Here is a 22,715-nt window from a genome sequence, read left to right as displayed (position 1 = left end):
AACTGGCCAGCCATGTGCAGGAAGCAGAAACTGGACCCCTTCCTGACACCTTACACTAAAATTAACTCCAGATGGATTAAAGACTTAAACATAAGACCTAACACCATAAAAACCCTGGAAGAAAATTTAGGCAAAACCATTCAGGACATAGGCATAGGCAAGGACTTCATGACTAGAACACCAAAAGCACTGGCAACAAAAGCCAAAATAGACAAATGGGACCTAATCAAACTCCAGGGCTTCTGCACAGCAAAAGAAACTGTCATTAGAGTGAATTGGCAACCAACAGAATGGGAAAAAATTTTTGCAGTCTACCCATCTGACAAAGGGCTAATATCCAGAAGCTACAAAGAATTGAAACAGATTTACAAGAAAAAAACAAGCCTATTCAAAAGTGGGCAAAGGATATGAACAGACACTTCTCAAAAGAAGACATACATAAGGCCAACAAACAAACATACAAAAAAATGCTCATCATCACTGGTCATTAGAGAAATTTTTGCAAATCAAAACTACATCAAGATACCATCTCACACCAGTTAGAATGGTGATCATTAAAAAATCTGGAGACAACAGATGCTGGAGAGGATGTGGAGAAATACGAACGATTGTACATGGTGGGAGTGTAAATTAATTCAACCACTGTGGAAGACAGTGTGGCGATTCCTCAAGGACCTAGAAATAGAAATTCCATTTGACCCAGCAATCCCATTGCTGGGTATATATCCAAAGGATTATAAATCATTCTATCATAAAGACACATGCACACGAATGTTCACTGCAGCACTGTTTACAATAGGAAACACTTGGAACCAACCCAAATGCCCATCGATGATAGACTAGACAGGGAAAATGTGGCAAATATACACCAAGGAATACTATGCAGCCATAAAAAAACGATGAGCTTGTGTCCCTGGGAAACCATCATTCTCAGCAAACTGACACAAGAACAGAAAATCAAACACTGCATGTTCTCACTCATAGGTGGGTGAACAATGAGAACACATGGACACAGGGAGGGGAGCATTACACACTGAGGTCTGTGCGGGGTGGGGAGTTGGGGAGGGATAATATGGGGAGAAATGCCAGACATAGGTGATGGGGAGGAAGGCAGCAAACCACATTGCCATGTATGTACCTATGCAACAATCCTGCATGTTCTTCACATGTACCCCAATAAAAAGAAACTGCATGTTATTCCAATGATATTAACTTTTTGTTTATTCTTAGAAAAAATATATATAGAAATAAGCTAGACTGGTGGCTCACGCCTGTAATCTCAATACTTTGGGAGGTCAAGGCAGGTAGATTATCTGAGGTCAGGCGTTCAAGACCAGCCTGGCCAAGATGGTGAAACCCCATCTCTTCAAAAATACAAAAATTAGTCAGGATTAATGTCAGATGCCTGTAATTCCACTTACTTGGGAGGCTGAGGTGGGAGAATTGCTTGAACCCAGCAGGTGGCGACTGCACTGTGCTGAGATCGTGCCATTGTACTCCAGCCTGGGCAACAGAGCAAGACTCCATCACAAAAAAAAAAGAAAAGGAAATAGAGGCCGGGCGCGGTGGCTCAAGCCTGTAATCCCAGCACTTTGGGAGGCCGAGGCGGGTGGATCACGAGGTCAAGAGATCGAGACCATCCTGGTCAACATGGTGAAACCCCGTCTCTACTGAAACTACAAAAAATTAGCTGGGCATGGTGGCGCGTGCCTGTAATCCCAGCTACTCAGGAGGCTGAGGCAGGAGAATTGCCTGAACCCAGGAGGCGGAGGTTGCGGTGAGCTGAGATCACGCCATTGCACTCCAGCCTGGGCAACAAAAGCGAAACTCCGTCCCGGCAAAAAAAAAAAAAGAAAAAGAAAAAGAAATAGAGGCAGCAATTCACTATGTTGGTCAGATTGCTCTCGAACTCCTGGCCTCAAGCAACACTCCACCTTGGCCTCTCAACATGCTAGGATTACAGGTGTGAGCCACTACATTGACTGATATTAACTATTAAAAACGAACAACTGGCCAGGCATGGTGGTTTACAGCTATAATCCCAGCACTTTGGGGGCAGCTGGATCACCTGAGGTCAGGAGTTCAAGACCAGTCTGGGCAACATGGGGAAATCCCATCTCTACTAAAATTACAAAAATCAGCTGGGCGTGGTGGTGCACGCCTGTAATCCCAGTTACTTGGGAGGTTGAGGCAGGAGAATCGCTTGAAGCCAGGAGGTGGAGGTTGTAGTGAGCCAAGATCGTGACACTGCACTTCAGCCTGTGCGACAGAGTGAGACTCCATCTCAAACAAAAAAAAAAAAACCCCAACAAAAAACCAAAACAAACAAAATGAACAATGTTGACTTGACTTTAAAGTTCTCTGAAAATATACCTCATCAACTGAAGCTTTCCATTTTCTATTACGGTTGTAATATTTTACTTAAGGAAAATAATTAAAGTCAGAAAAACCAGTACTCACACAATGTACTGCTTGTTTCCGGTTATTTATTTATTTATTTATTTTTTGGAGATGGAGTCTTGCTCTGTCACCCAAGCTGGAGTGCAATGGCACAATCTTGGCTCACTGCAACCTCCACCTCCTGGGTTCAAGCAATTCTCCTGCCTCAGCCTCCTGAGTAGCTGGGATTACAGGTGCGTGCCACTATGCCTGGCTAACTTTTGTACTTTTAGTAGGGACAGGGTTTTACCAGGTTGGTCAGGCTGGTCTCCAACTCCTGACCTCATGATCCACCCACCTCAGTCTCCCAAAGTGCTTAAGATTACAGGTGTGAGCCACCGTGCCTGGGCTGTACTATTTGTTTTTTGTGTGTTTTTTTTTTCCTTTCTTACCATGTCCTTCAGTCAGCTGTACTACTTGTTTCTAAAGGTGGAAACAAATTTAAATATCTCTTTTTTTTGAGATGGAGTTTCACTCTTGTTGCCCAGGCTGGAGTACAACGGCGCAATCTCAGTTTACCACAACCTCTGCCTCTTGGGTTCAAGTGATTCTCCTGCCTCAGCCTCCCATGTAGATGGGATTACAAGCTTGTAGCACCATGCCCAGCTAATTTTGTATTTTTAGTAGACACAGGATTTCTCCTCAGGCTGGTCTTGAACTCCCAACCTCATGATCTGCCCGCCTCAACCTCCCAAAGTCCTCGGATGGTGTAAGCCACAATGCCCGACCTGAAATTTTTTTTTTTTAACTCAGCTTTTCTTAGATTGTTGTCAAGGACTTACATATAATGAGACCAATGAGCATGGCATCTCCTGGGGGAGAGACTGAACAGAAAGAACTTCCAACAGTATGAGCTGTCACACACTGGTAGGGAGGGAAGGTCCTTGCTCCAAATCTGACCATGTTTCCAGAGTAGATTCACAGATCAGAACGCTAGTCGAATGACATATCCTTTTATTTTTTCTTTTTTCAGACAGCGTCTTGTTGTGTCCAGACTAGTCTTAAATTCCTGAGCTCTAGTGATCCTCCTGCCTCAGCCTTCCAAGTAGCTGGAAATATAGACTCATACCACCATGCCTGGCTGGATATATCCTTTAAGGTCTAACTCTAAAATAAAATACTGTAACTCCCAATAAAGCAATGAGAATTGATGTCAACTGGTAGTTACCAACAAGCATATAATTCTTTCCTATAAACAAGTCCTTTTTTTTTTTTGGAGATGGAGTCTCACTCTGTTGTCAGGCTGAATAAAGTACAGTGGTTTGATCTCGGCTCACTGCGACCTCCAACTCCCTGGTTCAAGTGATTCTCCTGCCTCAGTTTCCCAAGTAGCTGGGATTACAGGTGCCCGCCACAATGCCTGGGTAATTTTTGTATTTTTAGCAGAGACGGAGTTTCACCATGTTGGCCAGGATGGTCTCAATCTCCTGACCTGGTGATTCACCCACCTTGGCCTCCCACAGTGCTGGGATTACCGGCACTTTGAGCCATCACGTCTAGCCTCCAAGTCACTTTTTTATGTACATTATTTCATTTTAATCAAAACATCATTAAACAAGTGTCAAAAAGGCCCATTCTGTACAATGAACCCATTTGGGTGTAATAATAAAATGAGTCAGGCAGTGCATGACCTCATTCTCCATTGTTTCAGGCTTGACTTCAATACAATAATCACTCAGGGGAAAAGCTGTTGCTATTGTTGCCTTTCTTCACAAATCAGGAGGTCTTTTCTTGCCCATTAAGAATCAAAGTCCTTTAGATAAGAAGATACTATCTTTTCTGTATAAACAAAGAAAAAAAAAAAGAGAAGATACTATCAATCAGGAGGGGGTTCATAGTGCCCCAATGAAAAAACATAATGAAAATCTGAGGTGACAAGCTCTATCTGCCTCCAAACCCATATCCATCATGGGAAGCACTATTTAAAGAAGAGTGACTGCCACTAGGATCAGTGCCACTGGGCATCATTTATACTGGATTTTAACTAAGGGAAGAGAATAAAAACATATTTTCCCTTTCTTGTTATCAACTGAAAAACAGCTACTGCTTCAAACATGTTAAATCACAATGAAAAACATGAGAAAGATAGAAATATTACAATGATAATTTCACGAATAAAGGGAAGGAAGAGGGGTTCTCCACAATTACCTTTTCCCAAATTTGTCTTTCCCCCACCAAATATGCCTTTAAGATGCTTTCCTTCTAAATACCAAAAAGAAACTTGGGGTTTAAAAAATTTTTTTTAGTTTTATTGACAGGGTCTTTCTCTGTCACCCAGGCTGGAGTGCAGTAGAGCAATCACAGCTCACTGCAGCCTTGAACTCCTGTGCTCAAGCAATCCTCCTGCCTCAACCTCCCAGAGGACTGGGACTTCAGGCATGAACCACTGCACGCAGATAATTTTTTTTTTTTTTTTGAGATGGAGTTTCACTCTTGTTACCCAGGCTGGAGTGCAATGGCGCGATCTCGGCTCACCGCAACCTCCACCTCCTGGGTTCAGGCAATTCTCCTGCCTCAGCCTCCTGAGTAGCTGGGATTACAGGCACGCGCCACCATGCCCAGCTGATTTTTTTTGTATTTTTAGTAGAGACGGGGTTTCACCATGTTGACCAGGATGGTCTCGATCTCTTGACCTCGTGATCCACCCGCCTCGGCCTCCCAAAGTGCTGGGATTACAGGCGTGAGCCACCACGCCCGGCCCCCAAACAGCGTTTTAAAATGAGCTGGATGTGTGGTAAGAGTGGCTGAGGTTGTAGTTTGAATGAGAAGAAAGTATAGGAGAGGTAAAAGAGCTTAAGAGTATTAGACTACAAGTCAGAAGATGAACTTGGTGATCTGGGTTCCAAAGCCTGAACAGATTAGAAATGAAAATGTAGAAAGAAATAACTGAGTCAAAAATTGGCATATTGACAGCAGTATGTGAGTACTGCTGTTTCCAATGTGAATTATATAATTTCCTACAGGGCAATTATAGTTTTATTCATGTTCACACACACACACACACACACACACACACACACACACACACTATGTATTTATAGTTCAGGGTCATGATTATGATTATCAGTTATATTTTCCTATAAACCTGAGATGCTTCCAGGGGCTACAGTAGGTCTATAGGACTGTTTGCCCTTCTGTCTCTAAATGGTCCCAGATTGCTATGCTTTTCGAGCTAGTTTCCTCTGACATCGTGCTATTATCGCTGATTGGTGTTGTCATGTGCCCAACTCCTTCAATAAACCACCACTGCCTCCTGATTTTCTTTTTAAATCTGTTGCAGGATGTAAATCAGGGAGCCATAATTATTAGAATTTCATGTCAATGTAAGCAAATGAGGGCCTCTCCAGTAGAATAAGGGTACTGGACTTTGTGACAGCTCTTTCAGTGCCTTACAGACCCTTTTCCATCTACAGTGAGCTCTCAGCTAGGAACAACAAAGCAGAATTTGCAGAAATCTGACCTATGCAAAAGTGAAGTATTATTTATATAGGTTACTTACCAATTTTTTCTTTCCTTCTGAGTTTTCTTCTTTGTTCCTCCAATTATTATATCACTTTTTCAACCTGTATAAGATGGACATGGATAATTATAAGAACAGTTTCTTTTCTTTTCTTTTTTTTTTTTTTTTAAAGAGACGGTATTTCACCATGTTGGCCAGGATGGTCTCAATCTCCTGACTTGTTATCCACCCACCTCGGCCTCCCAAAGTGCTAAGATTACAAGTGTGAGCCACTGCACCTGGCCCAGTTTTCTTTTTTTAATCTGCTGTCAATATGCCTATTTTTGACTCAGTTATCTCTTTCTACATTTTCATTTCTAATCTGTTCAGGCTCTGGAACCCACATCACCAAGCTCATCTCCTGATCTGTAGTCTAATGATCTTCAGCTGTTTTTCCTCTCCTACACTTTCTTCTCAAACTACAACCTCAGCCACTCTTACCACACAGCTTATTAAAAAGTCACCAAAAGCAAGAGAAGCAAGTCATACTCCCTGTAGAAGTTGGTGTATATGTGTGTGTAAAGGTGAAGAAGGCAATGACTAAGGAGCTAATTAGTAAGTACACAGACTGGGCACAACAACTCACACCTGTAATCCTAGCACTTTGGGAGATTGGGAGGTCGAGGCAGGCAGCTTGAGCTCAAGAGTTCAAGACCAACCTAGGCAACATGGTGAAACTCCATCTCTACAAAATATACAAAAAATTAGCCAGGTGTGGTGGCATGTGCCTGTAGTCCCAGCTACTTGGGAGGCTGAGGCAGGAGGACTGCTTGAATCTGGGAGGTCAAGGCTGCAGTGAGCCGAGATCAAGCTGCTGCACTCCAGCCTGGTGACAAAGTGAGACCCTATCTCAAAAAAAAAAAAAAAAAAGTACATAAAATCTAGTTTATGCTTTTGTAATTTTTTAAAATTTGCTGTTAAAATGCCAGCCATATGTTTCGCAGCATGATCAATGAGTGGCTACTTACATGCATGAGTATGTGGTTAAAAGGTACCAAGAGGTGGGGCTTGGTGGCTCGCGCTTACCTCTCAGCACTTTGGGAGGCTGAGGTCAAAGAATTACTTGAAATATTTGAGTTTATATATTATTTTCTATCCCCTCAGGAACAAAAAAGTTAAACTTACCTATGCAACATAAATTTAAAGATTACACAGTCAAGACAGGATTTGAATTATGGACTTGACTCATGCAACCAATATTATAAATTTTAACGATAGGGCCTCCAAAGTAAACTTTTTTTTTTTTTTTTTTTTTTTTGAGATGGAGTCTCGCTCTGTTGCTCAAGTTAGATTGCAATGGCACGGTTTGGCTCACAGCAAACTCCACCCCCTGGGTTCAAGTGATTCTCCTGCTTCAGCTTCCGGAGTAGCTGAGATTACAGGTGCTCACAACCATGCCCGGCTAATTTATTTTTAGTAGAGAGGGTATTTCATCATGTTGGCCAGGCTGGTCTCGAACTCCTGACCTCAAGTGATCAACCAGCCTTGGCCTCCCAAAGGGCTGGGATTACAGGCGGGAGCCACCAAGCCCAGCTGGGACTCATTCATCTTTGAAAACTGATTACTTAGCAGAGTACAATCTGGCATATCTGTTTAATGTCAAATAAATTAAATACATACATCTCATCACTCTCCTCAAAATTTTCATTCATGTCCCACTGTCCACAGCAGAAGTTACAAACTCAAATACCCACAGGGACTAGGCAGGAAATGTAAATGAGTAAAGGTGTGTGTAAGATAAAAGGAACTGGTGGGGATTATGGTAAACTGGAGAGTGTATGTCCCATCTAAAGGGGCAGCTTCTTGCTGTTCCCACCAATTGCTACCATAACAGAATGTAGGCCCCATACTGCCAGGTTTTTGATTTTTCAAGGTAAGCTGAAAGCAGATTTCTATGTAAAATCTGCTGATTTTTAAATGACAACCAATTTCACTTAGAATCCCCCAAAAACCCACCATTCAGGCCAAACAAAACACATTCTATGAGCCAAATCCAGCCCTCAAGTCACAAGTTGGTGGCTCTAGTCTGCAGGATAAAAGACAAATTCCCTGCCTGACATTCTAAGTTCTTCACAATGAGTTCCCAGCCTACCTTTTAAGAGTTTTTTTGCCTACTCATTCCATACAACAATCCTCTGCTCTAGTTTAGTGGTCCTGAAACTTTAGCATGCATCAGAACCACCTGGAGGGTGTGTTAAAACATAGATTGTTGGGCCTCATTGCCAGTATTTCTGATTCAGTAGGTCTGAGGTGGGGCCTGTGAAACTACAGTTCTAATAAGTTACCAGGTGATGCTGATGCTACTAGTGGTCTGTGGACCACACTTTAGGAACCAATGCTCAAGTTAAACTACTCCCTATTTTAAGCATACTCTGAATTGTGCTCACATTGTTCTAACTTCCTAGAGAAATTTCCCTCTCCTTTCAGTCCATCTTCTTCTATAAACTTTCCCTGACTACAACAGTCTTAAATGCCTACAAATTCTATAACACTTAGGGTCGAGGCCATGCTTGGTCAACCCCTAGCCCATGGGCTGCATGCAGCCCAGGTTGGCTTTGAATGTAGCCTAACACAAATTTGTAAACTTTCTTAAAACATTATGAAATCTTTTTTGTCATTGTATTTTTTATCTCCTCAGCTATCATTACTGTTAATATATTTTATGTGTGAGCCAAAACAATTCTTCTTCTTCCACTGTAGCCCAAGGAAGCCAAAAGATTGGATACCCTTGGTCTACGCCATCTCTTCTTTATCAGTCGCTGTTTGGTACTGTTTAGTGTGTGTTTGTGTATGGGTGACTATGAGGCTGTATATTCTCAGAGATCAACATCCAGGTCAGAACTTTATACATCTGACTGTAAACAACTTGAGGGCAAGGGTCTTCTCTTGTTCCTTACTGTTCCCATCAAGTCATCAGACAGGCCAGTATACATTTATACATTTGGTATTTATTGAATGTTTCTTAAATGAATGAACGTTTGACAGATTCATGACATGAAAATGCAGACAAGTGGGCCAAAATGTGGGTAATTTTTGCTTTTTTTTTTAATAAAGAAAATAGAGATAGGGTCTTGTTATGTTGTTATGTGGTCCAGGCTGGTCTCAAAATCCTGGGTTCAAGCAATCCTCCTGCCTCAGCCTCTCAGTGCTAGGATTACAGGTATGAGTCACTGTACCCAGCCCAGGTAAGTTTTCTTAGAGAACTTTTAGTCTGTGGCTCTGTTGGGATGGACAACTAATAAAAATGGGATATTTTGCAAATAAAGTACCAATAGTTAATAATTATTTGTAGGCACAGTGGTACATGCCTGTAGTCCCAGCTACTTGGGAAGCTGAGGTAGGAAGAGCTCAGGAGTTTAAGTTCAGCCTGGCAACCTAACAAAACCCCATCTCAAAAACATATGGCCAAGTATGGTGGCTTACAACTATAATCCCAGCACTTTGGGAGGCTGAGGCAGGAGAACCACTTGAGCCTAGGAGCAACATAGTAAGACCCAGTCTTCATACACACACACACGCAAAAAAAAAGTTAGCTGGGCATGGTGGCATGAGCCTGGGGTCCTAGTTACTCAGGAGACTGACGTGGGAGGATTGCCAGAAGGTTGAGGCTGTAGTGAGTCACAATTGCACCACTGCACTCCAGCCTGGGTGACATAGTGAGACCCTGTCATTCATTCACAAATACATTAAATCAATAAATAATTATCTGCGGAAATAGATCTTATAAGTAAAACAGTGAATTTGTTTTAATTTTTTTTTGAAATTGAGTCTTGCTCTGTCACCTAGGCTGGAGTACAGTGACACGACATTGGCCCACTGCAACCTCTGCCTCCTGGGTTCAAGCGATTCTCCTGCCTCAGCTGCCCGAGTAGCCGGGACAAGAGACGGGTGCCACCACATCCAGCTAATTTTTCTATTTTCAGTAGAGACCGGGTTTCACCATATTGGTCAGGCTAGTCTTGAACTCTTGACCTTGTGATCCACCCACCTCGACCTCCTAAAGCACTAAGATTATACGCATGAGCCACTGCGCCCTGCCTAAATTTCAAAAAATTTATCTAAAATTGATAAGATTAAATCCTTGACAGCCAGGATTTCTTATAACATCCCTGCAGAGATGTGAACTAGTCTTTATATCATAAGAAAATGTCAATTTAGTAGAATTCTGTGTTTGTAGCACATGCAATAAAAAAGCAGGATGAAAGTAACTCCTGACCAGGTGCGGTGGCTCACACCTGTAATCCCAGCACTTTGGGATGCTGGGATGGGCAGATCACCTGAGGTCAGGAGTTCAAGGCCAGCCTGGCCAAGATGGTGAAACCCTGTCTCTAGTAAAATAAAACAATTAGCCGGGCATGGTGGCAGGCACCGGTAATCGCAGCTACTTGGGAGGCTGAGGCAGAATGGCTTGAACCCGGGAGGCGGAGGCTGCAGTGAGACGAGATTGTGCCACGGCACTCCAGCCTGGGCGACAGAGCAAGACTATGTCTCAAAAAAAAAAAAAAAAAGAGAAAGTAACGTGCATGAGAAACACTGATTATTCCCTTCAGATGCAGCTTGGATAATAATGTATTCATTTAGGATTCTAAAGGCTATATAAAACCAAAATCTAAACCTGTTCACTTAGTCTGTTCCACCTATGAAGTAGCACCTATGAAGAGAAACATGGCATCTAAGGTAAACAAGAATAAAGTTACAGGTGAGTTTATAAAGTAAACACTTTTGGAGCTACTTGAAGAAAAAGTAGAAGTACTACTCCCCCCTTTTTTTGAGAAAGAGTCACACTGTTGTTCAGGCTGGGGTGCAGTGACACAATCACGGCTCACTGCAGCTTGACCTCCCTGGGCTCAGGTGATCCTCTAAACTCAGCCTCCTGAGTAGCTGGAACTACAGGTACATGCCATCATGCACGGCTAAGTTTTGTATTTTTTGTAGAGATGGGGTTTTGCCACGTTGTCCAGGCTGGTCTTGAACTTTTGGGCTTAGGCAATCCATTGCCTTGGCCTCCCAAAGTGTTAGGATTACAGATACAAACCACCATGCCCAGCCAGAAGTTCTATCTATTTTGATACATAATAGTTCTAAATTTTATATATGGCTTGTTGAACAAAAAGAGTATCACTTGGCAAAAAAAATGGAGAATCAAATTTAGGAAAAAAAGAAAACCACCATTCAAGAGCATTTGAAATACATTTACAACTTTTAAGCTGGTGGAGATGTTACCTTACATCTGGATACAAGCCCTACCTAACAGCACCATAATGATCTTGTCTGTATGAGGATTCAGCTGAGATACTCCACATTTCTTTGTTGACCAGGAACAAGGAAAACTGGACAGAAAAAGAATTACAAAACCAAATCAACAAAACATGAAGTGGCTTATTCGAAGTTTAAAAGCATTAGTGTTCTAAACAATGAAACAAGGCAAATGTATTTAGCAAAATAATTCCTGAAATTTCATAATAAAGGCACCTACCAGTAATTGTGGAAGGAAATGCTAACAGATGAATTGCTAAATAGCAACTTCCTGCCCTACTATCTGTACTATCAGTTGTTGCTCACCAATAGATGACAACAACCAGTTCTTTGGTAGAAAATGAGATTCAGAAGACTGTAGACTAGATCCACCTCTACCAGAGTATGAAATCTTGGCATTTCTTTGAGCCATATTTATGTCACAACAGCTTTATCTACAAAATCAAACTTAGTCATTAAAAAACATGTAATACAATAAAATAAACCAGGCCAGGTTTGGTGGCTCATGCCTATAATCCTGGCACTTTGGGAGGCCAAGGCAGGAGGATCACTTGAGCTCAGGAGTTCCAGACCAGCCTGGGCAACATGGCAAAACCCTGTCTCTACAAAAAATAAAAAAATAGCCAGGCATGGTGGTCCACACCTATAGTCCCAGCTACCCCAGAGGCTGAGGTGGGAGCATCACTTGAGCCTAGGAGGTTGCCGTTGTAGTGAGCCATGATCCTGCCACTGTACTCAGCATGGGCAAGAGTAAGACCCTATATCAAACCACCAAAACCAAATTGGTTTTTTAACCCCCAAAACCAATACAAGAAACTGCAAAGTACCATAACTAAGGTACTATAAATATGTTAATAATCTTCTTGTGGTCAAATTTTTATGTTTATAAATCAATCTGTAAATGTTCAAATGAGGAGTCTTGCACCCACTTTCACATTAAAGTTACCGATTTCTAGAATAAATTTCAAATATACAGAATGTGACAGAATATGCCCTACTATTTTCTGCAGCTTATCAACAGTGTGCTTTTTCAGAACCTTAAACATACAAAATTAATGGTAACTTTATAGATTTTGTGACAGAGATGACCCCTTCAACAGTGATTTCATCTATGGACCCATGGCAGTGTGAAAATGTACCAGAAATAGTCAGAAAAAGCCATGATCTGGCAGGTGCAGTGGCTCACGTCTGTAATCACTTTGGGAGGCCGAGGTGGGAAGATCACCTGAGGTCAGAAGTTTGAGACCAGCCTGACCAACACGGAGAAACACTGTCTCTACTAAAAATACGAAATTAGCTGGGAGTGGTGGTGAATAACTGTAATCCCAGCTATTCAGGAGGCTGAGGCAGTGAGAATCGTTTGAACCCAGGAGGTGGAGGTTGCAGTGAGCCGAGATCATGTCATTGCACTCCAGCCTGAATGACAAGAGTGAAACTCCATCTCAAAAAAAAAAAAAAAAAAAAAAAGGAAAGAAGAAAAAGCCAGGATCGTGCTGGCAGATGGTGTGTATAAAAAGGTTTACCGCGGGTGATGGGGGGAAGGGTGGGGGGAAGAGTGGGGGAAGGGGAGGGGGGTGGGCCTCAACACTTTGGGAGGCCAGGAGTTTAAGACTAGCCTGGCCAACATGGTGAAACCCCGTCTCTACCAAAAATACAAAAATTAGCCAGGCGTGGTGACACACACACCTGCAGTCCCAGCTACTTGGGAGGCCAAGACAGGCGAATCACTTGAATCCAAGACATGGAGGTTGCGCGAGACTGCCCCACTGCACTCCAGCCTGGGCCACAGAAGGAGACTATCTCAACAACAACAACAACAACAACAACAACAAAGTTTGTAGGGCTTATCATTACCAAACTGGCATGTTCCCTCTAATCACAGGCCTCAGAAATAGAAACTATGTAAGTGGGAAATAAGGGGAAGGGGTATAGAGATTAAGTTCTCCCCAAAGAAATGGAAAGATCTACAATGACGTTCAAAATAAACTTTTTAATTTGAAATGGAGCTTAACATAGCAGAGTTTCAACCACAAGTCTCCTAACTATTGGCTTGGCACTTGGAATACGATTATCTTCCTTAGTGACTCACTGCCTCTCATTGAAAAATGAGAATACTTGCGAGTACACTCCTTTTCAGAGGTGTATTCGGGATTTGTGGGAAGCAAGTTGAAGCGCTTTTAACTTTACGTAACTTTCAGGAAAGAAGGCTGTGGGCGGGTGAGGTTTAAGCAAATGGGAATCCCGGGGGGAGGAGGAGTCGTGAGTGGGCAGTGTCGGCCACAGGACCGAGTGGGGCCGAGGACCCTGCTCCTGACCATGGTGGCAGCACTCCCCTCCGCGCCCGGCTCCCTGGCGTGCTGCTGCCCTTGGGAGGCTGGCAGCCTCGCCCCCAACCACCGCCCTTGGGAAACTCCTCAACTGCCTATCAAAAAACGTTTGGCCTGGGACGTCCGCCGGCTGCGCCATCCCTTACAGAATGAGCAAGGGTGAGAAGCCAGGAATAAGATGGAACGCAAAGCAGTCGAGTAGTGCCGGGAGCGGCGGAGGCGGGGCAGGGGCGAGGGCAAAGCAGTCCCGGCCACGCTGGCTGCGTTGTGCAGGCAAGGGAAACGCTGCAAAACCACTAGGGGCCGCAGTTCAGACCACCGCGGCGGGACAGGCGGACACGCGAGAATCTAAGCCTCCTGAGGCAAGGACGCCCCGACCGTGGCAACGCCCGAGACACCCGGGCCGCAAGACGCGGCGCTACCGACCGAGGCAGCCGGCTCCCGCCTCCCGCCCGCCGGGCCGCTGGCCTAGCCTGAGCCCCAGGTAGAGGCTCAGGCGCCTCTGACTGTGGTACACTCACCGCGCGCGCGCGCGCTGCCCCGGCGCGGCGGCCCGCTGCCCTCTGCCCTCTGCGTAACCTCCGCCCCGCCCCCCGCGCGGCGGCGCCTGGGTCACGTCACCGGCGCGTGCGCTCTTCGTGCGCCGTCACCGGCGCGGGCGGGGGATGTTACCCGCTTGGCGTCCCGGTTCCCTTGGAGACAGAGCTGGCCCGGGCGGCCGCAGCCCGGCAACGGCGACAGCGGAGTCCCTGGGGAAGCCAAGATGCCGTCGAAGAGAAAGGACAAAAAGAAAGGCAAGAGCACTGGCAAAGACACGAAGTAAGGAGAAGCCGCCCCAGGGTCCTCTCTCCCTGGGCCTGCCTTGGATTTCCGGTCTGGGGGCTGGCTACTTGGCGCACCCCGCGCCGGCTCACTCCGACCCTCTCTGGCACTCCTGGCTTGTGAGAATTACAGCACCCATGCCCATAGTCTGACAGATCTCTACTATGTGGTTCAGCTGATCTTAAATATCTAGAGGTTGTATAGGTTGTTAAAGTAGTTCCTTGGGCCTTTTCAGAGATCCCCTTTTGGTTTAAAGGGGACACCTAAAGTATTTTACCAAGTTGAGCAATCGTTGAGGTTTTCTCAAACTGATCAGAGCCACTGCGGTGGGTAATGTTCTAGCACTGTCCAGGCCTGGAGTGGCTGCTAGATTGCTGCTAGCCCTATTGGGGGACCCAAGTGGTTTCTGGACACATTGGAGTCACATGTGGTGTCCAACAACACCATGTATGGGAACACAAAACACCAAACTTGAGATGTTTTTAAAGTGACTTGAGAGTAATTCATACTCTACCAAGACCAGCTCAGCTTAGAGAAGCCCACCCAGGCGGCGCTGAAGGCATTAAGAAGCAGACACCCAGATAGAATAGTAAAGTGCGACCATAGGGGGCCCACAGCCCTCCAAGCTGAGAGCCTCAAGGGGCTGACAGCATTCCGGGCTGAGGGCCTCGAACAGATTTTGACCCACGTATTCTCTCTGAACAGGTGATTATTAACAAACAGGTGTCCAGTGTTTTCTCATAGAACTAAGATAAACTAGGTAGACAGCTGATGCCTGCTTACCACTGATACTATTAACAAACAGGTGTCCTGTGTTTTTTCGTAGAACCAAGATAAACTAGGTAGACAGCTGGTGCCTGCTTACCACTGATACTGTTAACAAACAGGTGTCCTGTGTTTTCTCATAGAACCAAGACAAACTAGGTAGACAGCTGGTGCCTGCTTACCACAGATCTCCACTAGGAAGCCACGGGGGCAGAGTCACGTATGCCATGCTAAAAGAATTGTTTTAACTGGTGTATGATATACCTGTACTGTAATTTGCTACTTTAGAATGCCCCAAGTAGTTTTCCACGTGGTGGGGTGGGGGGGTGGCAGTTAGGTTTTCCTTGCCACTGTTCTTAGCAAACAGTATATTTTATCATACACTCAGCATTTCTCAGCAGTCATACACTAACCATTTCTCAACAATATTCAATACAGAAAGTTTGGGAAACATGGGAAGTACCAAAAGAGAAAACAAAAATCACCTGTAGTCTCATCATTCGAAGATAAACACTACTATATTTTGGGAAATTCTTTTATTTGTTAATAAAATGATAGCCCAGCCGGGCGCGGTGGCTCACGCCTTTAATCCCAGCACTTTGGGAGGCCGAGGCGGGCGGATCACGAGATCAAGAGATCGAGACCATCCTGGCCAATATGATGAAACTCTGTCTCTACTAAAATAGAAAAATTAGCTGGGCGTGGTGGCACGTGCCTGTAGTCCCAGCTACTCAGGAAGGCTGAGGCAGGAGAATTGCTTGAACCTGGGAGGCGGAGGTTGCAGTGAGATGAGATCGTTTAACCACAGGACAATCAGGCCAGGGCACTGGCTCACACCTGTAATCCCAGCACATTGAGAGGCAGAGGCGGGCAGTTGCTTGAGCCCAGGAGTTGGAAACCAGCCTAGGCAACATAGCAAGACCCCATCTGTATTAAATAAAATAAATATGGGAGAATCAAAGAAGTAAATGAAAAGATACAAAAGCTGGCCAGGCACAATGGCTCATATCTGTAATCTCAGCACTCTGGGAGGCTGAGGTGGGAGGATCACTTGAGCCCAGGAGTTCAAGACCAGCCTGGGCAACATGGCGAAAACCCATTTTGACAAAAAATAAAAAAATTAGCTGGGCATAGTGGCATGAGCCTGTAGTCCCAGCCACTTAGGAGGCTGAGGTGGGAGGATAGCTTGAGCCCAGGAGGCAGAGGTTGTGGGGAGCCGAGATCATGCTACTGCATTCCAGCCTGGTGACAGAGCCAGGCCCTGTCTCAGGAAAAAAAAAAAAAAAAAGATGAAAGCTTTATGAAATGAGTTTGGCTTATCCTGTCTTTTCCCTTTGTTTTTCCAGTCTTTTTGAGTTTTGCTCCAGGGCTCCCTTCTTTCAGGAAGAGACGCTTACTTAATTCTCTTATGTGAATACAAGTGAATATTTCTTTTTTTAAATTTGGATGTGTATTTCTTTTTTTTTTTTTTTTTGAGACGGAGTTTCGCTCTTGTTACCCAGGCTGGAGTGCAATGGCGCGATCTCGGCTCACCGCAACCTCCGCCTCCTGGGTTCAGGCAATTCTCCTGCCTCAGCCTCCTGAGTAGCTGGGATTACAGGCACATGCCACCGTGCCCAGCTGAATTTTTGTATTTTTAGTAGAGACGGGGTTTCACCATGCTGACCAGGATGGTCTCGATCTCTTGACCTCATGATCCACCCGCCTCGGCCTCCCAAAGTGCTGGGATTACAGGCGTGATCCACCGCGCCCGACTGGATGTGTATTTCTTATTAACTCACTCATCCAACAATGTTTGCTCATGTGTGCCAGGCAATGCCAAGCAAAACAAATTTAAGAAAACTAATAATAATGGAGTTATATACTGTTTGTATATTAGAGTTGTATAAATAGTCGTTCGTATACTGTCAATGTCCTCTTCCCATGCAGGAAGTTAATAAAAACAGATGAATCTGTGGTGGACAGAGCCAAGGCCAATGCCTCCCTTTGGGAGGCCAGGTTGGAAGTCACAGAACTCTCTAGGATTGAGTATCGTGATACTTCCCGGATACTGGCAAAAAACAATGAGGACTTAAAGAAACAGCAATGTAAAATGGAGAAAGACACAATGTCTGTATTAAGTTACCTGAAGAAGCAGGATCAGGAGAAAGATAATATGGTAGGTAGGTAGAAAGCCTCCTCAACCTCATTAACTATCTCTGTGGTGATACTGATGTGGTTATATATATCAAAGATTTTTATTCTTTGAAATACTGCCATATAGTTAAGACATTTCGATTGACCTTAACTCCCTGAAGCAAGACACTTTTTCAGAATGGTTTTACTGTTATTTTTTTTCAATCTTTCTTTATTTTCAATCCTTGTTCCATGTTTTCTTGTCTAAAGCAAACAAATTGATGATCATAAGGGAACATTATTATCTATTTTAAGGACAAGAGCATCGTATGTGAACTATATACTTCTTGATGCTGATTTTTAGTTTTAAAAATCTATAAAGCAATTCACTGATAATCCATGATAACATTCTGAACCCAGCAAGTTGAATCTTTTTTTTTTGGGCAGTTGAATCTTGTGTCTTATTGGACCTTATTAAAGTGTTGAGAGTAAAGTTATCATTTTATATTTGGAAGAAAAAGGGAGGCTGCGTGTGGTGGCTTACACCTGTAGTTCTAGCACTTTGGGAGGCTGAGGTGGGCGGATTGCCTGATTTAGGAGTTCACAATCAGCCTGGACAACACAGTAAAACCCCATCTCTACTAAAATACAAAAAGCTGGCCGGGTGTGGTGGCTCACGCCTATAATCCTAGCACTTTGGGAAGCCAAGGTGGGTGGATCACCTGAGGTCAGGAGTTCAAGACCAGCCTGGCCATCTTAAATAAATAAATAAATAAATAAAATACAAAAAAATTAGCTGGGTGTGGCAGCTTGCGCCTGTAGTTCCAGCTACTCTGGAGGCTGAGGCAGGAGAATTGCTTGAACCCAGGAGGCGGAGGTTACAGTGAGCCAAGATCACATCACTGCTTTCCAGCCTGGGTGACAGAGCCAGACTCTCATCTCAAAAAGAAAAGCAAAAGGGAAGGGAACTAACATTTTGGAGCCACTACAGTGTACTATGCTGGGTGCTTTAACCTCTCTTATTTGATTCTTTTACTAACCTACTATTTAATTACTTTAATAACCCCATGTAGCTATAATACTGTTATTCCCATATAACAGATGAAGAAACTGACTCTCAGAACAGGTAACTTGCCCAAAGTCACACTCCTAGTGGGTGTTAAAAGTAGAAATTCAGGCTGGGTATGGCAGCTCATACCTGTAATCCCAACACTTTGGGAGGCTGAGGCTGGAGAATGACTTAGCCCAGTAGTTCAAGACTGTCTCAAAAACAAAACAAACAAAAAAGAATGGCAAAAGCTACAATTGCGTTTGCACCAACCTAATAAATAATGACAGTAATAGATTATAACCTATTGAATGAAATAAAAATCCATGAGTGTGCCGGGCGCGGTGGCTCACGCCTGTAATCCCAGCACTTTGGGAGGCCGAGGCGGGTGGATCACGAGGTCAAGAGATCGAGACCATCCTGGTCAACATGGTGAAACCCCGTCTCTACTAAAAATACAAAACATTAGCTGGGCATGGTGGCGCGTACCTGTAATCCCAGCTACTCAGGAGGCTGAGGCAGAAGAATTGCCTGAACCTGGGAGCAGAGGTTGCGGTGAGCCGAGATTGCGCCATTGCACTCCAGCCTGGGTAGCATGAGTGAAACCCCGTCTCAAAAAAAAAAAAAAAAAATCCATGAGTGTATACTACTAATAAATATATACATTAATAAATAGGAAGTCCTTTTTTTTTTTTTTTTGGAGATGGACTCTTTGCTTTTGTCACCCAGGCTAGAGTGCAGTGGTGCGATCTTGGCTCATTGCAACCTCCCCCAGGTTCGAAGGATTTTCCTGCCTCAGCCTCCTAAGTAGCTGGAACTACAGGTGTGCCACCACCATGCCTGGCTAATTTTTGCATTTTTAGTAGAGATGGGGTTTCGACATGCTGGCCAGGCTGGTCTCGAACTCCTGACCTCAGGTAATCCACCTGTCTCGGCTTCCCAAAGTGCTGGGATTACAGGCGTCTGTGAGCCACTGTGCCCAGCCTTTTTTGCTTTTTTTCAGTAGAATGCCATTTAATAAATTTAATAAATTTCCAAGGAGTGATGGAGTTAGAGAAATCACCATTTGGCATCATAGTAATAACTGAATGAGTCAAGAATCACCAATAGATGCTAAAACCTATTGGGTGAAAGTTTGATGAGGAGGATAATTGCCTACTCTCAAAAGATCTTCCCATAAATTACTTAATAATCAGAAAAAGAAAAAATAGCTTTTAGGTGGATAAACTGGACAGACACAACCTTAACCTATTGCTTAAAATTCACATCAATCACCTAATGATGTGATGTACTGAAAAGGATACTTCATCACTTAGGTACTATGTATAGCCTACCAAAAACGTACAACCTGAATCTAGTCATGAAGAAGCATCAGCCAAGCCCAACCCTGGCCAGTATTCTTTTTAAAAAGTCTATTTAAAAACAAGGGCTGAGAAACTGTCCCAAATTAAAGGAGACTAAGACACATGACAACTAAATGCAATGCATGATCAAGGGTTGTATCCTAGACAAGAAAAATTTAAAATTTTAATAAAGGACATTATTGGAATAATTGTAACAGAATTTTCATATGGAGTATATATTACATAATAGTATATTAATGTTGAACTTCCTGATCTTTATAATTTTATAGTGCTTATAAAAGGGAATGCCCTTTTTCTTCAGAAATAGATACTGAATGGCCAGGCACAGTGGCTCACGCCTGTAATCCCAGCACTTTGGGAGGCTGAGGCAGGTGGATCACCTGAGGTGATGAGTTTGAGGTCAGTCGGGCCAACATGGTGAAATCCCGTCTCTACAAAAAATACAAAAAATTAGCCAGGCATGGTGGTGCACGCCTGTAGTAGCAGCTACTTGGGAGGCTAAGGCAGGAGAATCACTTGAGCCTGGGAGGCAGAGGTTGCAATGAGCCAAGATTGTACCACTCCAGCCTGCCTGGGTGACAGAGTAAGAATCTGTCTCAAAGGAAAAAAAAAAAAGGAAAATATATATACTGAAATCTTTAGGGGTAAAAGGTCTTGATGAGCATGATGAAATTGACGTTCTCCTTTACCACTAAAGAAATACATGCACACGCGCACGCACACACACACACACACACGCACGCACACACACACACGCACACACACGAGAGAGAAAGGCAAATCAAATATGGCAAAATTAATGTATATGAGTGAATAGTATGGGAATTTTTTGAACTCTTCTTGAAACTTGTCTTGGCTAGGCGCTATGGCTCATGCCTGTAATCCCAGCACTTTGGGAGGCCAAGGCAGGAGGGTCACTTAGGCCATGAGTTTGAAACCAGCCTGAGCAACATGGCAAGACCTCATCTCTATTTTTATTTAGTTAGTTAGTTTTTGGAGTTTCGCTCAGTGCAATGGCGAGATCTTGGCTCACAGCAAACTCTGCCTCCCAGGTTCAAGCTATTCTCCTGCCTCAGCCTCCTGAGTAGCTAGGATTATAGGCATGCACCTCCATGCCCAGCTAATTTTGTTTGTTTGTTTGTTTTTGCTAGTTTTGTATTTTTAGTAGAGATGGAATTTCTCCATGTTGGCCACGCTGGTCTCGAACTCCTGACCTCAGGCGATCCACCTGCCTCAGCCTCCCAAAGTGCTGGGATACAGGTCTGAGCCACCGTGCCCAGCCTCCTCATTTCTATTTTTAAAAAATATTTAAAAAAATAAACTTTTCTTCAAAAAAGTTACCCAGATAAATGTAAATAAAATAAAATAAAAACTACAACAAGATATCACCTCACACCCATTAGGATGGCTGCTATCAGCTGGGCGTGGTGGCTCACACCTGTAATCCCAGTACTTTGGGAGGCTGAGGCAGGTGGATTACAAGGTTGGGAGTTCAACAACAGCCTGGCCAATATGGTGAAATCCTGTCTCTATTAAAAATATAAAAAATTAGCTGGGTGTGGTGGCATGTGCCTGTGTAGTCCCAGCTGCTCAGGAGGCTGAGGCAGGAGAATTGCTTGAACTTGGGAGGCAGAGGTTGCAGTGAGCCAAGATCGTGCCACTGCGTTCCAGCCTGGGCGACAGAGCGAGACGCCGCCTCAAAAATAATAAAAAATAAGAATGGCTGCTATCAATAACACAGGAAATAACAAGTATTGGGAAGGATGTGGAGGTATTAGAATGCTTGTGCACTGTTGGTGGGACTGTACACTGTTGTAGTGATTATGGAAAACAGTATGGAAGTTCCTCAAAAAATTAAAAATAGAATTACCAATCTCACTTCTGGATTTATTTAATATATCCAAAACAATTCAAAACAAGATCTTTGTTGTTGAGACAGGGTCTCACTCTGTCACTGCACTCCAGCCTGACCCTGTCACTCTGTCAGGCTGGAGTGCAGTGGCGTGATCTCAGCTCACTGCAACCTTCACCTCCCAGGCTCTAGCTGGGATTATAGGTGCTTGCCACCACACCTGGCTAATGTTTTTATTTCTTAGTAGAGATGGGGTTCTGCCATGTTGCTCAGGTTAGTCTTGAACTCCTGAGCTCAAACAGTCCACCCACCTCGGCCTTCCAAATTGCTGGGATTATAGGCATGAGCCACCATGCCCAGCCCAAAGCACAATCTTGAAGACATATTTGCACATCCATGTTCATTGCAGCACTATTCACAATAGCCAAGCGGTAGAAGCAACCCAAATTATCCATCAATGGGATGAATGAATAAAGAAAAGGTGTATGCATGTGGTGCAATATTATGCAGCCTTAAAGGAAATTCTGTCACATCCTATGACGTGAATGAAGCTCAAGAACATTATGCTTAATAAGCCAGTCACCAAAGGGCAAATACCGTATGACTCCACTTAAGAAGTATCCAAAGTAGTCAAAATTATAGAATCGGAAAGTAGAGGATGATTGCCAAGGGCTGGGGAGAGGTAAGGGAAAATTGGAATTTACTGAATATAGTTTTTGTTTTGTTTTGTTTTTTTGAGATGGAGTCTCACTCTGTGCAGGCTGGAGTGCAGTGGTGCAATCTCAACTCACTGCAACCTCCGCCTCCCGGGTTCAAGCAATTCTCTTTCTTCAGCCTCCTGAGTAGCTGGGACTACAGGTGCCCGCCACCACGCCCAGCTAATTTTTGTATTTTTAGTAGAGTTGGGGTTTCACCACATTGGTCAGGCTGGTCTTAATCTCTTGACCTCGTGATCCGCCTGCCTTGGCCTCCCAAAGTGCTGGGATTACAGACGTGAGCCACCTCGCCCGGCCATAGTTTCAGTTTTGTAAAATGGAAAGTTCTAGAGCTTTGTTGCACAACAATGTGAATATACTTAACGCTACTGAACTATATGTTTAAAATTGTTAAGATGGTAAATATAATGTTGCTTTTTTTTTTTTTTTTTACCATAATTTAAAAAAAAGTTGTCCAGGTAATTCTGATGATAGCCAGGTTTTAGAAACTGGCAATAGCAGGTTGAAGGTAT

At 43.9% G+C, this 22,715-nt stretch overlaps 2 protein-coding genes across 8 annotated transcripts in view; one reads left to right on the top strand and one right to left on the bottom strand.

Annotated features, from left to right (window-relative positions):
* The window catches only part of ENTPD5 (ectonucleoside triphosphate diphosphohydrolase 5 (inactive)), a 53,620-nt gene extending 39,553 nt beyond the window's left edge, over positions 1-14,067 (bottom strand). The window contains 2 exon segments of the mRNA XM_032287902.1: positions 11,186-11,268; positions 14,043-14,067. Of these exon segments, the coding sequence (XP_032143793.1) occupies positions 11,186-11,241 (56 nt within the window). The 5' untranslated portion in view covers positions 11,242-11,268; positions 14,043-14,067.
* An 86-nt stretch (positions 14,068-14,153) lies between these two features.
* Positions 14,154-22,715, top strand: part of BBOF1 (basal body orientation factor 1) — a 49,037-nt gene continuing 40,475 nt past the window's right edge. For 5 of the 7 annotated variants that reach the window (XM_032287884.1, XM_032287886.1, XM_032287885.1 and 2 more), the window contains exons 1-2: positions 14,154-14,340; positions 17,038-17,266. In XM_032287884.1, coding sequence (XP_032143775.1) covers positions 14,285-14,340; positions 17,038-17,266 — 285 coding nt within the window. In that variant the 5' untranslated portion in view covers positions 14,154-14,284. The other 2 variants (XM_032287887.1, XM_032287888.1) reach the window with 2 other exon arrangements.

The sequence above is a fragment of the Sapajus apella genome, unplaced genomic scaffold (genome assembly GCF_009761245.1).
Source record: "Sapajus apella isolate SASKATOON/1434 unplaced genomic scaffold, GSC_monkey_1.0 scaffold20, whole genome shotgun sequence".
Lineage (NCBI taxonomy): Eukaryota > Metazoa > Chordata > Mammalia > Primates > Cebidae > Sapajus > Sapajus apella.
Note: the sequence above shows the minus strand (reverse complement) of the source record. Positions and strands in the feature narration are given on the sequence as shown.